This window comes from Prenolepis imparis, unplaced genomic scaffold (assembly GCF_030444845.1).
Source record: "Prenolepis imparis isolate NDT839.2.m4 unplaced genomic scaffold, iyPreImpa1.0 SCAF_7, whole genome shotgun sequence".
NCBI lineage: Eukaryota > Metazoa > Arthropoda > Insecta > Hymenoptera > Formicidae > Prenolepis > Prenolepis imparis.
The window spans coordinates 5,347,251-5,363,951 of record NW_028141165.1 but is presented as its reverse complement, the minus strand read 5'-3'; the positions used below and the strand labels follow the sequence as shown (position 1 = coordinate 5,363,951).

The 16,701-nt window shown below is 29.0% G+C and overlaps 1 protein-coding gene across 2 annotated transcripts; it reads right to left on the bottom strand.

The window, feature by feature from the left end:
• Positions 1-4,970: 4,970 nt before the first annotated feature.
• On the bottom strand, positions 4,971-11,079 carry Nachralpha2 (nicotinic acetylcholine receptor alpha2). 2 transcript variants are annotated; one of them, XM_083041335.1, is made up of 9 exons: positions 10,818-11,079; positions 9,400-9,623; positions 9,168-9,212; positions 8,963-9,072; positions 8,507-8,687; positions 7,615-8,308; positions 6,323-6,531; positions 5,800-6,005; positions 4,971-5,210 (listed from the first exon to the last, which is right to left on the bottom strand). In XM_083041335.1, exons 2-9 carry the CDS (start codon positions 9,577-9,579, stop codon positions 5,198-5,200), a joined length of 1,638 nt encoding a protein of 545 aa, XP_082897461.1. In that variant the 5' UTR covers positions 9,580-9,623; positions 10,818-11,079; the 3' UTR covers positions 4,971-5,197. The 2 variants fall into 2 exon arrangements, with proteins under 2 accessions (XP_082897461.1, XP_082897460.1); XM_083041334.1 differs by having other exon boundaries at positions 10,822-11,079.
• Positions 11,080-16,701: the final 5,622 nt, after the last annotated feature.

Below are 16,701 nucleotides of genomic sequence, written 5' to 3'. Positions count from 1 at the left end.
TAAATTTTATCTTATTTTAATACATAGGCATCTCTACTTCCCTTGAAATCTTAACAGATAGGCACCTTCATTTCCTACGAAAATTGTTGTGCCCTTTTCTCCCTTCCATTTTCATACTAGCAAAGTGAATTCTTCTGTTTAGGTTTACTCATAAAATCAATATTTTTATGTGCAAAATTTCTTTGATATTTCGCTTTATTTATTTATTATAGCGCGTTCAGATATTCACTGCCAGTACTGAAATTCTGTAGTTTACGTCACGTACACTATAGATTTTCAGTATTGGCAGTGAATATCGGAATGCAGCCATAGTTATATTTAAGTTATCATTAATATTCTTTTTTAACACATTAACTATTTTTTATTTTTATATTTTAATTCTAAATGCAATAATATATTCTTGTTTCTTTCTGCCTTTATAAATAGTGTAAAGACATAAATAATTTTATTCCATTTTTTTAATAATATATATTTATTAAGATGAGAATTTATTTACTTTATTTATAATGTTACATTCAAGAAAACCCACAGGATTTTTTCCAAGGGTGAGTCCACGTGTTCATCCACATAAAATGCTCACATAAAGATTATGGAATTATAAAAAGATGTATATATTAAATTCTTAGCCTTCCTATTTTTAATGAACAGAAAGAATGTATGGAACGAAATCTCTTAAATATTATTAATGGGATTATGGGAAAATTTGAGATCATAAGTATATGAAAGCATAAGTGAATGAGGAAAAGAGATTTGAGAGAAGATCAAGTGATTGAAGAATGCTATGATGAGAGAGATATGATTATCAGTAAGGGCGTTCGTGAAATGTGTGTACGACATACATCAGAGAATGGTTGAAATTTGCCAAAACGGCATAATAATTGCGCGTGTGTATATGTAAAAATCGTGCGAATGTGTGATAGATAAAATATAAAAAATGAAAGTAAATATATATTCAGAGTCTTATATTCAGTTTTTTTTCTGTACTGCGAAAGCAAGCAAATCGAGACTTCGATAATAATAAATAACATACACAGAGAAAATTTTCTCTTAGAATTTACCCTAAAAATCATAGTAATCATGAGACAATGTGGTATGGAATAAATTTTATGAGAATTTCTCTGATTAATATTTATCACAATAAAAAATAATATCTATCACAATAAAATATAAAATATGTTTGATTAATTTTACTATATAGTTTAGTAAAATTAATCAACATATTTTATATTTTATTGTGATAGATATTATTTTTTATTGTGATAAATATTAATCAGAGAAATTCTCATAAAATTCATTCCATACCACATTGTCTCACGATTACCATGATTTTCAGGGTAATTTCTAAGAGAAAATTCTCTCTGTGTATTATTCTATTATTTCTGATCTTAATTTTTCATATATTATAATGTTTGCAACAGAAGACTTTACTATAGAATATCATTTGTAAAATTATTGGTAACGTTGGTTACAGAGACGATGCATAAACGGTGGTATTTCATTCGCGCACACATACACACATATCAAAATTTACTACCTGTGTATAGGATAAGTATCATGCTTCAATTTATATCTTCTCGAAGAACAATCTTTTCGTATATACGTATTAGCGTAGTTTTTCGATAAATTATAAACAAAACTTTTTTCATTACAACCAAGAACATAAATACGATAAATACTTGAATTTGTTCGATATACTGTACGTATTAGAAACAGAAATAAAATTTAAAAAATAAAAAATTGAAGGATAGATCTTTTTTTTAAATTATGTACAATAAAGATATATATATATATATATATATATATATATATATATATACACAATATATATCGTTATATATGTGTATTGTATATATTTATCAAAGATATCTATTTTAAGAAGAGAAAAACGTACACGTGCAAACTAAAAATATATATTTTACTATTATACAAAACATTCAAAAATAGTGTGTTAAAATATTTACATAAAGATTTCGGAATTACAAAAAGATGTATGTATTAGATATTCTTAGTCTTCCTATTTTCAGTGAATAAAAAGAATATAACGAATGAAATATAGAATCATAGGAAAATTTGAAATCATAAGTACATGGAAAAGAGTGAGCGGAAGAGATTTAAGAGAAGGTCAAATGCAAATGGTCAATTAAAGAATGCGATATGATTGTTGGCAAGGGAGTATATGAAATGAGTGTACGACATACATTAGAGAATGATTGAAACTTGCCAAAACGGCATAATTGCGCATATGTATATGTAACAATTGTGAGTGTGTGATAGATAAAATATAAAAAATAAAAGTAAATATTCAGACTCATATTGAGTTTTTGTTTCTGTACTGCGAGAGCAAGCAGATCGAGTCTTTGATAATAATAAATAGCATATAGAATAAATAGCATATTTTCCGGTCATTCTTGATTTTATTTTTCCACATTAAATATAAATTTATAATCTAAAATATATAAAGTTAACAAGAAAATATTCTTAAAATTAGTATTTGACATATATATATAATTAATAATTCTAAAATGATATTACAATATCGTGTTCATCTTATATACTTGCATGGCTTACAGATGATTGTCTCGCCAAATTCTATACAATAAAAATCAATTTTTTATTCCTTTTTTTAATGAAGTATTGATATCAATACTTCATACTATTAGAATCTAGCTTTAAGCCTAATGAGTAATTTTGTTTTATCTTAGCTTACAATTAGTAAGAAATTCCTTTTGTATTCCAGAATACATCCATTGCTGTATTTCCTGTTTTTTGATAAAATTCTAATTATAATTTAATATTATTATTAACACTAATACTGTTGTACTTAAACTAACTCAAAAGGCTTAACCTTTTTAAGTCTTAACTATATTTGTGTTACCTAGTAGCTGGATAGAGCTCGTTCACATGGTTAAAAAGTTTTTGTTCGTGACTTCTTGCAAATTTTGAAATTTTGTTAACGAGTTTAAGCCCTATAGCTGTATATAATATGTCCATACAGGTTTTAATATTTGCTTGTAGAGCAGAAGTTTATTATATATTGATACATCAGAATGTCTTCCCATCAGCCAATATATTTTTTTAATTTTAATCTCAATTCTTCTATTTTCTTTTTGACATAAGCTTTCCAACGAAGCTTAGCGTCTAATGTCATTTCAAGACATTTGGCTGTGTTTGTATATAAAATTTCCTGATTATTTATGAACACCAGCCTATGTTCAATTCTCTTGTTCGTAAAATTTACATGTCTATATGTCTATTACATGTCATATCAGAAATCGTTGTGTTACGTCTGCGTTGCTTTGTTTGTTACAACCCCATAACTATTAGACTAATATTAAATTAATATTAGACTAAATCTACAAGAATATTGAGCAGACTTTTTCTTCTAATGCTTCCTCGATAGTGATAGTTATACAATATTCTTAGATGTGGCGCAATCTTTCGAACAAAGTTTGGCATGAAGGTACAGTCTACAAGCTAAAAACGTTTTTTTTTTTTTAAACAGTATATTGTCAAATACTGGAGTCTGTAGATTTAGTCTAATATTAATTTAATATTAGTCTAATAGTTATGGGGCTGTAACAAACAAAGCAACGCAAACGTAACACAACGATTTCAAAATAAAGTAAGAAATATCGTCGATTTGATACATTAGAAATAACGATCTTTATAAGGATCTGGAAGTTAAATTCGTTAACAAAAAAATTTCAAAATTTACAAGAATTTATGAACAAAGACTTCTTAACCATGTTAACGTCGAAACTATCCAGTTGCTAGATAACACAAATATAGTTAAAAGATTTAAAAAATAGTTAAGCCTTTTGAGCTAATATAAATGTAATAGTATTATAGTGTTAAAATAATAATATTAGATTATAGTTATAATTTTAAAAAATTGGAAAGGCATCAATGGGATGTATTCTGGAATACATAAGGAATTTCTTACTAAGCTAACAATAAGATACAACAAAATTACTCTTTAGTCTTAAAGTTAGATTCTAATAATATGAAGTATTGATATCAATATTTCATTAAAAAAAGGAATAAAAAAATTGAATTTTATTGTATAGAATTATGCGAGACAAAGTTATCTGTAAGCCATACAAGCATATAAAATAAATATGATATTTTAATATCACTTTAGAATTATTAATTATATATATATATATATTTCAAATACTAATTTTAAGAATAGGTTTTCTTGTTAACTACTTTGGATATAAATTTATATTTAATATGTGAAAAATTAAGATTAGGAATAACCAGAAAATATGCTATTTATTATTATCGAAGACTCTCGATTTATTTGCTCTGGCAGTACAAAAAAAAATTGAATATATGACTTTAAATATGTACGTTTATTTTTTATATTTTACCTATCACACACAATTTTTACATACACACACGCGCAATTATTATGTCGTTTTGGCAAGTTCAATCATTCTTTGATGTACTTATCATAATCATACACACATTTGATACATGCACTTACCGACACGACAATTATATCGCATTCTTCAATCACTTGACTTTCTCTCAAATCTCTTCTGCTCATTCACTCACTCTTTCATACACTTATGATCTCAAATTTTCCCATGATCCTATTAATAATGTTTATGTATGAGAAATTTTGTTTCATACACATTCTGTTCACTGAAAATAGGAAGGCTAGGTAGGAATGTTTAATATATATATCTTTTTGTAATTCCATAATCTTTATGTAAGTATTTTACTATAAAAGTTTTTTGTATATGTTTGATAAAATAAAATATATATATTTTTAGTTAAGTGTTCGCGTTTGTTTATCTCTTTTCTTAAAATAAATATATCTTTGATAGATATATACAATATATCTTTGATAGATATATACAATATATCTATATAACGATATATATGTATATATATATTTTATATATCTTTATTGTAGGTATATAATTAAGAAAAAACACTTATTCTTCACTTTTTTGATTTTTTAATTTTATTTTTGTTTCTAATGCGTACAGTATATCGAACAAACTCGAGTATATATTATGTTCTTGTTTGTAATAAAAAAAGTTTTGTTTATAATTTATCGAAAAACTACGCTACGTATATACGAATCGATTGCTCTTCAGGAAGATATTAATTGGAGCATGAAACTTGTCCTATATACAGGTAGTAGACTTTGGTATGTGTGTGTGCGCGAATGAAATACCATCGTTTATGCATCGTCTCTGTAACCAACGTTACCAAAAATTTTACAAATGATATCTATAGTAAAGTTTTCTGTTGCAAACATTGCAAACATTAATAGTCGTTATTATCAAAGAACAATTCACGTACTATTTGCGCATATAATAATAAATATAAATACAGTTTCGGGAGTATAATCGTATTATAATTATACGGTAAGTCAGCGAATCGTCTTTCTCGCAATTAAATTACATATTTTCAGGCCAATTAGAGATATTTTTAGGCCATTTCTAGAACCGTGATACATTAGAGCTATATATATACCTATATATATAAATCATATATTTTTTTATATATTATTTAGAAATATCCATAATCGCGAAATCATAATTTTTATCTAGATATAATCGAAAGAATCTTTAATATAAATCGAATCTTTAAATATTATAATAATATATGTAATGAATGATCGTGAACTATGTTTCACATAAAAAGATGTTTGTCTTTGGTCAAATGTCTCGACATGGACTATCACAACTTTGCTATTATTTTTGGAAAGACTGTTCGCCGCTTCCCTTTATATTGATAATACATTAGTAAATAGAATCACATCATCCTATGAACGTCTACCTAATAGTTTCCAGCAAATCCTGGCCGGGTGGGAGAAATTGTTGTTGAGCAACTGAAGAGTATTCCGTGTCGATCGGTTTCGTGTCGTCGTAAAGTGCCGGTGCTTCGCATAAAATTGTAAAAGTTCCAACTATAGAGGCTATTGTAAAGATCCATAGGAATAGACGATCGAGAACCATTGCGACGAAACCCCAATCTTGATCTTCCTATGACGGTACAATGTAGAACATAGTAATTAATATACAGAATAAGACATCTAAAAGATTACACTTGAATATCTGTCTAAAAATAATCCCTAAAATAGTCCTAAAATAATCCCATTATTTTCAAATTTTATACACGAATAATTTTTAACGAATTTTTTTCTCTACTGTCATAGTTGCTTTTTTGAACCGTGTAATTTCATTTTTAACAATTCCATATCTTAAAAAGCAGCAGAAATATTTTTATTTAGCTTTCTTAGACATTTAGATATTATTTTTATATTTTTTTGTAATATATTAATTGGTGTTAAAATGTTTACCGCATTGAATTCGTCCTGGCGTTGTATATGGTGCTGAATGAACATGACATTATGTAAAGCTTTCTCCAATTCGAAAGGATATTTTTTTCTTGGTGTTACATCACTCAGTGACTCATCAAGACCAGACATAACTGTTGGAAGCCCGTTATATCCTAAACTGCCGACTAAAAATCGATTATGGGCAGTTGTCCTGTGTAAGCCGTTGCAACCTAAAACATCGATAACTGTTATACATAATCATCGCTTTTCAACTTAATAAAAAAAAATCTAAACACTATTACAAAAATATATCGGTTGATGATATATTCCATTCAACGTATTGAATATTAATTTTAACATACTATAGAACAACACAAGCGCGCGCGTAGCGCGCGCTATTCCTTTTTATATAGAAAAGAATGATATTTTTATATAAAGTTCGTTTAAACTCGAATAATATTTTTTGACAGAAATCAGCTGATAACTGTCAAAAAATATTAATCGAATTTAAAAGTACTATAACATTTTATTTAAAACATTATTATTTTATAATATTTATTACATACTATTATTTTAAAATTTAATTAATAAATTAACGTTTTAATCAGCTGATTTCTATAAAAAAATATTAATAAAGCGTTAATTTGTTAATTAAATTTTAAAATAATAATAGGTTATAAAAATAAAAATAGTAATATATGTTGTAAATAATATATTATAATGCCTTATCTGCGATTAATATTTTTTGACAGAATCAGCTGATAACTGTCAAAAATATTAATCGAGTTTAAGGAATTATAACATATTTAAAATATGTTATTATTTTAATTTTTATAACATATCCTTTTTAAAAATTAATTAGCAAATTAACGCTTTAATCAGCTGATTTCTGTCAAAAAATATTAATGAAGCGTTAATTTGCTACGTCAATTTTAAAATAATAATATGTTATAAAATGTAAAATAGTAATATATGTTGTAAATAATATATTATAATGCCTTATCTGCGATTAATATTTTTTGACAGAATCAGCTGATAATTGTCAAAAATATTGATCGAGTTTAAAGAATTGACATATTATTTAAAACATATTATTATTTTAATTTTTATAACATATTCTTATTTTAAAAATTAATTAGCAAATTAACTCTTTAATCAGCTGATTTCTGTTAAAAAATATTAATAAGGTGTTAATTTGTTAAAGCGAATTTAAAGTATTAAAATATATATATATATATATATATATATCGAATTTATATGTTAAAATATATTATTTAAAACATTAAACGGATAGAATTTATAAAGAATCATACCATCGATTCGTTGATGGCGGGCAGAATCCGGTGAAGATATTATCGATGACGATTGCGCCGCTGCTGCGATAGCAGCATTGAACTTACTCTTCTTTCCGGATCTTCCTCTTCCGTGTATCTTGTGCGCAGCGAGATCACTGAGAAGATCGTCGGGCACTCTCATCAGAAGTAGCTTCGGCAATCTTCTTATGAAGATCTTTCTCACCCAAGGTGCCATCTTGTGAGTGCTCGGTTTACGGTAATGCACATTCAGAATAATGATCGTTATCACGACCGACAATCCGACCAGAATCATCGTGAAGAGTAGATACTTGCCGAGCAACGGCAGTGCTAACGATGTGGATGGTATGATCTCGGATATCAGTAAGAAGAACATGGTCTGGGATAATAAGATATTGATGCAGAGCGCAATCTTTTCTCCGGAATCGGCCGGTAGATAGAAAGCCAACACCGATAGATATGAGATACTGACGCAGGGTACTATGAGATTCACCGTGTAGAACAATGTTTTCCGACGTAAAGTTATGTTGAAGAAGATATCAGGATATGGTTCAAGACAACAAGGATAATATTTTTTGTGACGTTCCGCGGGAACACCCAGTATGTCCCATTCCACACTCGGATAATACTCGCGCAAGTCGATACCTACTTTGACTTTGTCGCCCACATCTTGATTAATATGCTTCAAGTCGATCTAAAGAAAATATATTTCGGATGATTAGAAACACAAAAAATATATTGGAGAGATTCTGCAATCGATATTCTTACAAAATGTAATGAAAAAAATTATTATCAATTAAAAATGATTATTATCAGATAACGGATAATAATTATACATATATAATCCCTTATATTTATTTTTCTATATGTTTATAAGTGTGGATTTACTCACTTGAAAGCCATCATATGTCCATGAGCCAAATTTCATAAAACAGGTTTGTTGATCGAAGGGAAAATATCTAACATCTATTTCACAGGAAGATTTAAAAATTGCAGGAGGTGTCCAAAGAACCTTGCCGGTGTAATGCAAAATAGCCTTAGTCATTGTCGTTACGCCGTATTCTCCGTCCGCGCTAAAAATGAACTCGTTATTTCAAGTTAAAATGCTTATAAATTTTTCCATGCAAAAATATAATACACCATATAATTTTGGAGTCTGAAAAATCAATAAACGTAGGTTCATTATTTCAAGTTTATAAGCTAATAAATTTTTCCATGCAGATATAGTACACTGTATAATTTCTGAATAAAAAAATCAATAAACGCAAAGAATGTATTTCGCGAAAGAGAAATCATGCGCAGTTATTTTTCAGCCGCGATAATTGTAAGAAAGTGCAGTATCACGTACTTGTTATAAAGCACAATGTCGGGTAGCCATATATGTTCGCTAGGCACGTAGAGTTCAGTGACACCTCCGTATTCCAAAGGATCCCACTGGAACTTATGGTCCTGCCATTCCTGAAAATATTAACATTTGCCTCAATCACAATCGGCTCTTCGACTCGCAATCCAACTAAAAGTTGGTCAAACTTTTTTTATAATTTAATACTTACATGTTCCAACCAGACGTTCGTCGTTAAGATTTGATCTTTTAAATTCTGTAAATATAACGAGTGGATTTCAATAAGGAGAGATAGCAATAAATAAATAAATAAAATATATATGTTACATAATTTAATTGCACATGAATGACACAGCTTTATTAACATAATTTTCAATAATGATAAAATTATATTTGATGGTGTAAGTATGTATATATATCATGTGAGAGATATGTATACGTACGAGATCTATCAGTTGCGAGAGACGAAGACCTAGTTTCACAATAACAGTGTCTGTATTGTTGGATACAGGTCGAATCAGCCGATTGTAATTTGAAAGTAGATCATCATAAAGTCTTTTAGCATCTGGATTGCTATAGCAGATCCCCACCGAAAGGATCAGGATGATTAAAGGGAATATCATATTTTTTGCTAATGTGTGATTAAACAGAGATCATCAAAAGCATCCTGTACAGACACATTAATAAAATGACATCAGTTTATTTCGAATTTATTAATATTCTAATTTACTTCGTACATGTGAGCTTTTATGAGATTTGTGAATGTTATTTTAAAGAGATTATATATTTATTTCAATATATAATCATTTTAATTTTAAGATCTATATACACTGTACATAGTATAATTTAATTAAGATACTGATCTTTATTACTTTATTTAAAACACTTTACAAAAAACTTTAAATCTATTTTTTTTTTTTGAAGAATATATTTAAAACTATGTTCTTAAATCTGTATATAAACTTACGTAAAATAATTTCCTGTTATGCGAAAAATAAATATCAAATAAAAATTTTCACGATCGGGATTATTGTACACACACTTGGAATTATGATTTTTTATTAAATTAGTTTTTCTATTTTTCTCTGTCGGTTGAGAGATTTCAATTTAATTTACATATCACTAGTATTTACAGAGCTATATATATATCGATAGCTTAACTGAGCTTTGCGAGTTATTAGTCGTACATTACAAACCTGTTGCATTAAGTGATCGTCTGCTCCTATTAATTTTTACGAGAAATGTGTTTTAATTATTAAACTTTTTAAATAAAATGTTTTATGAAAATAGTTTGAATTAAAGTTTTTGAGTGGTTAAAGTTTTGAGTTAAAGTTTTTTACAACAAATTTAGAGGTTCGTAATAATTTCTTGTCCTATACTTGTGACAGTTCAATGAAATTTTTAAGGATTATTATATTATTATATTAATAATGCAAATTAATTGTTACAAACTGTATTTATATTTATTTTGCAACAATTAAATATGGTATAAATATATCTACAAAAATATAAGAGAGTTTGTGAGAAGTATATTATTTTCACAAATAAATCTCAAGAAATATTAAAAAAAAAAGATATATAACAATTTCTTGTGACATACACACATATATTTTAACGTAAATTTAATTTATCTTTTCTATGCATCTCTCTGTTATAGTTTACTGTAATTAATTTATTATCCATATCAGGAATAAAACATTGGAAACACATTCTAAAAAGAAAACTATTCCGATTACTTATTGTTCTTATATTTTTACAAGTTGGTTATCGCTTTTATTCACCGAATTATATCTCTTATTATTGAAGTTAAGAATATTATGTGTACATAAATCGAACATAATCTAAAACTATCATGGAATACTTGCGCTTTGCCTTCCTCGGATTCTTCGTTTTCACCCTTTCTCTGAATACGGCGCCTTTATCCCGTGCCTTTCTTGTATATCATAATCTGGTAAATACGTCCGATTTCTGGCGCGCGCTTATCAATCAGTGATACGGGTCAGACTTTGGTCTGGTCTCTCATTACTCGCGCGGATCTCGCTCGCGAAATACCGGAAGAACGTCGAACAGAAATGACATTGTGTACAGCCGCTGGACCACTGGATGCTGGTACGTGCATCTCCGATCCGCAGGATCAATACAACATTGCGCATGTACCAGCATGGCTGGTTCTCGGTCTCTGCGCGGTGTGAATGCACCCTCGCCGCGCAAACTCGCGGAGTTCTACTGCGCCGCTTCGCAGTGGAAAGAGACGCGCAAGCCAGCCGGGTCTCGATGCCTTCCTGGGAGCCGCTACGCCCTTTCCGAATGATTCTCACGGCTCTATTCATATTACATTGTTCTCTATCTATTGTTTAATATTTATTGAGAGGATGCGGTAGTAAACTATCAATAAATATTTAGTTTACTACAAAACCATGATAGTTATTATGATTCATTTGTTTGCTTTAATAATTTGATTTTTAGAAGTAGATATAGAAAGAGAAAAGAAAATATATGTGCCGTTTTTTTAATCAACTTTGTGTTGAAAAATTATTCCAAAATGACGCTAATTTTATTGTAAATCTTTATTATTGCAATAATTACATGCTTGATTTGCTTTTTGCAATTGTGTGAAGAGACGATTAATCACAATACTAATGATAAAAGTTCAAACTATGATCAACTTCTTTTACAATGATTTTTTAATGATTGTTATTACTATAGAATCGCATGTTTTTCATGCTGTATTTCTATGGCAATTATATAATAATAATTTGTGATTATTTCACATTTTTCAAGTATCAGCTTTATTCTCTTTTACAGTGTATTTAAGCTCGGTGATAAACCGGCTTATCTTTCCTGATTTTTTGTGTTACGAGCCATTGCAGCTGCCGAGCAGCAGACCCACTTTCGAGAATCAGAATCACCGGTAGTTTCTTTTTCTCGTATAAGTGCAATGTGCGCCTGTGTATAATATTGTATACATTTACATTCTACATTTTGCGCTTTTCTATTAATATTATTTTAAATTGTCTATGATGTTTCAGTGCGATTATATGTTTCCTCACTTATTCAGGTTGTTTTTCAAATATATAAATTTACTTAACTCATAAACAAAAGTGCATTTTGTTATAAGCGTAAATCTTTTGAATAAACAGAAGAATGTAGCAATCTTCTCGTTACAATGCACAATTTGCAGATACTTTACTGTTATTATGATTGTATCTCTTTGAATAATTGATAAATTATTAACGAAGGGTGAAGAAGTATCTATTTTAAATAGTATAACAACAACTTTATGAAGGGTAAATAAATATCTATTCTTAACGTATTTGTAACAAAAGTGTACATCTTATTCGAATAATTTATGCGTTATAGAAAAAAATGAATAGATATATTTAAGATTATTATTATTTAAAAGAAAATTATTGCAAAGTCACATAAAATACCAGTTTTATTAATTCGATTCGAATATCTTTAAGTTTAATGATATAAGAATATCATTAAGTTTAATTTACAAGGAAATTAATAAAAATCTATCACACGGCGCGTGTTCAATAATAAGTAAATTATTCTGAAAAATTCATTCTCTGAGTTGTGTCGCAATTTTTAGGGGTCGTTCAGAGTGGATTTTATGTTTTGTATAAATCCTACATAATGAAAACATTTTGTCGACCGTCGAGTGCATGACGCTCTCGTGTACAGCCAGCGATCTAACATTTTTCTTTACAGTAGGGTCGTACGTTCGTGCATTACAGCACTTTATTCTTATGCGTAAGCCATTCTCTTGCGTTTATATCTTTTGCGCTCGCCTCGTATTACTCCACCTTACGAGCTCGATGATAAACACAACTGTTTTTCCGCGTTTCTTTCTTCTCTCTGCCTCTTGTCCACATTGGTTAGGCAGCGGTAGAGGAAGACTACAACGCTATTCTTGAGTGCAATCCACGTTGGTATAGATCCTTCCGAGCTACATATTATGTTGTACGTGTCTCAGTCTCTAGCATAAAGGGATACGTGCTATCGTATCGAATGATTTTGCAGGATACTTGCGCAAGGAATTTGTATTTCGCGAGTTTTTTATCCGATGCATTTTATTCTCCCCTGTCTTTTACGACATTGTTAAAACAACATTTTACCATATTTTTCTCTTCGACACGTTCTCTGATTGTGACCTAAATATTTAGTCGACCAAACAACTATTATACTTCGAATGCGCATAGTCCGCGAAAGTTATCAGCGCCGCTCCCATCCTAAATTGCACCATTTACCCTGTCTGCTCCTTAATTGCAGGAAAGTTAGTCGAGCGTATTTGAAGTTTCTGACGACACGATCGGATTTTGTTCTTCCGTGGCCATGTATCGGAAGACAATTACCCGATGTTGAGCAACTATCCTCGTAAAGTAAACCTCGCAGGCGAGGACCTCCTAGGACCTTACTCTCTCTCTCCTTTTACCACGAATTATTAATCAGAACTGGTGGTTGGAATCTGGCGTCACAGAGAAGCGATCTTCCTTAATCATGACGAAAGTTGTACGGGCGTGTTTGAATTTTCCGGTATACGAACACGGAGATAGAGCAGATGGCGAGGAAATGCAAGGGAGGAATAGAGAAAAAGAGGAATAGAGACAGGTTTATGATATGAGAAAATGAATAGAGAGAAAGAGAGAGAAACTCGGCACACAATCAAGACATAAACGTGGTTAAAAGAGATGGTTACGTCAGGAATGGTTGGTCTTCGGGACATGGCGGTAATTAACGAGGCCTCACGCATCGGGCGATCTCCTGTCGTACATTCTCGCTGTTTCTCTCCGAACTCTCGTACGGAGAAAACTTTCAGGGCCGCGAGATAAGCCGAAACCCCATTATAGTTCTCCGTTAGATTCACCCGCTGTGTGCTCGAACAGTTGGTAGTAGGGCGAGATCTCTGCTCTATCTCCGTTCCACCGACTGTTCGTATCCGCCATTCGCTGTCCGCTTTCTTCTTCGGGGATCTTTAACCCCAAGATAATGGCCAGAGCAGTGTTGGAGTTTAAATGAGTGTTTGCGCGCTCTCGATAAATTATGGCGACCCCTTTCGAGGCGCTCATTGCTTTATACTTGCACGAGCGGTGTTCAGAAGGTGCGCCGTCGTCACATCTCATGCTTGGCTAATTATTGTGCACCGTGCGTTAAAATAGTGTCTTCACTCCCTTTTCCGTTCGATGTGTGCCACGCGCCGATATTTTTATTCATTTCCTTGCGTAGTCGATTAGCTTTCTTTTTGCTCGACGTTGAATTCTTTGCGCAAAGTATATTTAACGAGAAGTATATTTACTCTCCGCCCTTATCCAATTTTTAAATCTTAATCAAAGGAAATGGCATTTATTATGTTGCATTATGCATATTATTAGAGTGTTTAATTATTACAGCATTATTAATATTTCTTTTCGTGCAAAAATACATTTTTATTTCAGCAATTAATGGAAAATTTTTAGATTTTAAATATACAACACAGATTCTCTGGAACTATATTTTATACACAATTATGATTAATTTTAAAAAATATAGCTTTGTTTAAATTGCTTTTGAAACTGCTCAATCGTATATAATATTGGAATAGAATACCAGAGGAGAAACATACATGCAGTTGCTTTTATTTTTTTATCGTAAACGATCGCAGTTTCGATTAGTGAGTCTCTCTTTATAGTGACAATTTAATTATTGCCATCAAAACCAGATCAAGAGCTATTGCTATTTTCCAAAATGTTTATACGCCAATTATGTCTTTTCAACTTTATTGGGCATATTACTTATGATAACAACAGATCAGATATCTAAAACATTATATCGAATTGAAATCGCGGGATTATTGCTTTGTTTAAAGCTGAATAAAAACAATTATTAAGTTAATTACTTTTATCAAATATCTAATTCTTGCAAAAGTTAACATCCCATTTTTAGAATTTCGATATAATTGATAGAATTCTCGTTATCTGTTTTCTAAAAAGTTTTTGAAAAGAGTTTGACAAACAAATATAAAAGGTAGGATTTTGAAGAAATAGCTGATTTTACATTATATATTTTTTATATTAAAATTGTTATATATTAAAATTTGTTTATTTGAAACAAGATTGATAAAAATATTTTTCAATAAAATTCTATTTAGAATTGGTAGTAAAACAAATCAAATGCTCAATGTACGAAAAGGATAACCCAATAAAAGTTAAAAAGATTTTAATTGATAATTAAAAAATTTTATTAAAGCTATATTTTTTTTTGTTATGAGTATTAATTGTCAGAAGGCTTATTAAAAACTCTAGAATTCTCTAAAAAGAAACGAACCATTTTTAATAATGTATTACAATATATTACAATTCTATGATAATATATATTTTAAACAGTTTTATTTTGTACTAATTAGTTATTAACTTAATTTTATTAATTATATCGTGTCATAATAATTAGAAATAAAGTTCTTTATTTTTAAATTTTCTTTGATTTAATAAAAGGTCGCAAGTACGAAACAGATTGTTTACAAATTGTCATAATTTATCTAATTAAAAACTAATGGGATTTTAATATTGTTTTATATTATTTAGATATCTTTTAATATTGTTTTAATTTCTTAACATAAAATTAGTATTTAGATGAGTTGTTAAAATATGTGTATTGTCAGATATATTCCATCGAAATCTATCACGCAAAGCAGTCGGCAAAACTTCGATATTTATATTTTTAAATACTAATTCTGCGGATATATGTATCTTCAATTTTAATTTATCGTTATTTATGATTATATAATTCGGTATATATACACTGAGAAAATTTTCTCTTAAAATTTACTAATACCTAAAAATCATGGTAATCGTGGGACAATATGTTATGGAAAGAATTTTATGAGAATTTCTCTGATTAATATTTATCACAATAAAAATTAATATCTATCACAATAAAATATAAAGTATGTTCGATTAATTTCACTATATAATTTAGTAAAATTAATCAAATATATTTTATATTTTATTGTGATAGATATTATTTTTATTGTGATAAATATTAATCAGAGAAATTTTCATAAAATTCTTTCCATACCACATTGTCCCACGATTTATGATTTTTAGGGTAAATTCTAAGAGAAAATTTTCTCTGTTTATGATGCCGTTTTGGCAAATTTCAACCATTCTCTGATGTATGTCGTACACACATTTCACGCCCTTAACTGACAATCATATCATCATAACATTCTTCAATCACTTGATCTTCTCTCAAATCTCTTTTCCTCATTCACTTATGCTTTCATATACTTATAATCTCAAATTTTCCCATAATCCCATTAATAATATTTAAAAGATTTCGTTCCATACATTCTTTCTGTTCATTACAAATAGGAAGGCTAAGAATGTTTAATATATACATCCTTTTATAATTCCATAATCTTTATGTAAGCATTTTATGTGGATGAACTCGTGGACTCACCCTTGGAAAAAATCCTATGGACTTTCTTGAATGTAACATTATAAATAAAGTACACAGAGAGAATTTTTATTAGAATTTACCCTGAAAATTATGATAATCGTGAGACAATGTGGTATGGAAAGAATTTTACGAGAATTTCTCTGATTAATATTTATCACAATAAAAATAATAATATCTATCACAATAAAATAAATAAAAATGTTTGACTAATTTTACTAAACTGCATATTAAAATTAATCAAACATATTTTATATTTTATTGTAATAGATATTATTATTTTTTATTGTAATAGATATTATTTTTAT

Bases quoted from the DNA above. Each gene is read 5' to 3' on its own strand.
- Nachralpha2 (XM_083041335.1), bottom strand. From the start codon at position 9,579: ATGATATTCCCTTTAATCATCCTGATCCTTTCGGTGGGGATCTGCTAT. The intron at 9,213-9,399 runs GTACGTATACAT...TTATATTTACAG, and splicing joins TCTCGCAACTGATAGATCTC to AATTTAAAAGATCAAATCTT. The intron at 8,688-8,962 runs GTACGTGATACT...GTTCATTTTTAG, and splicing joins GACATTGTGCTTTATAACAA to CGCGGACGGAGAATACGGCG.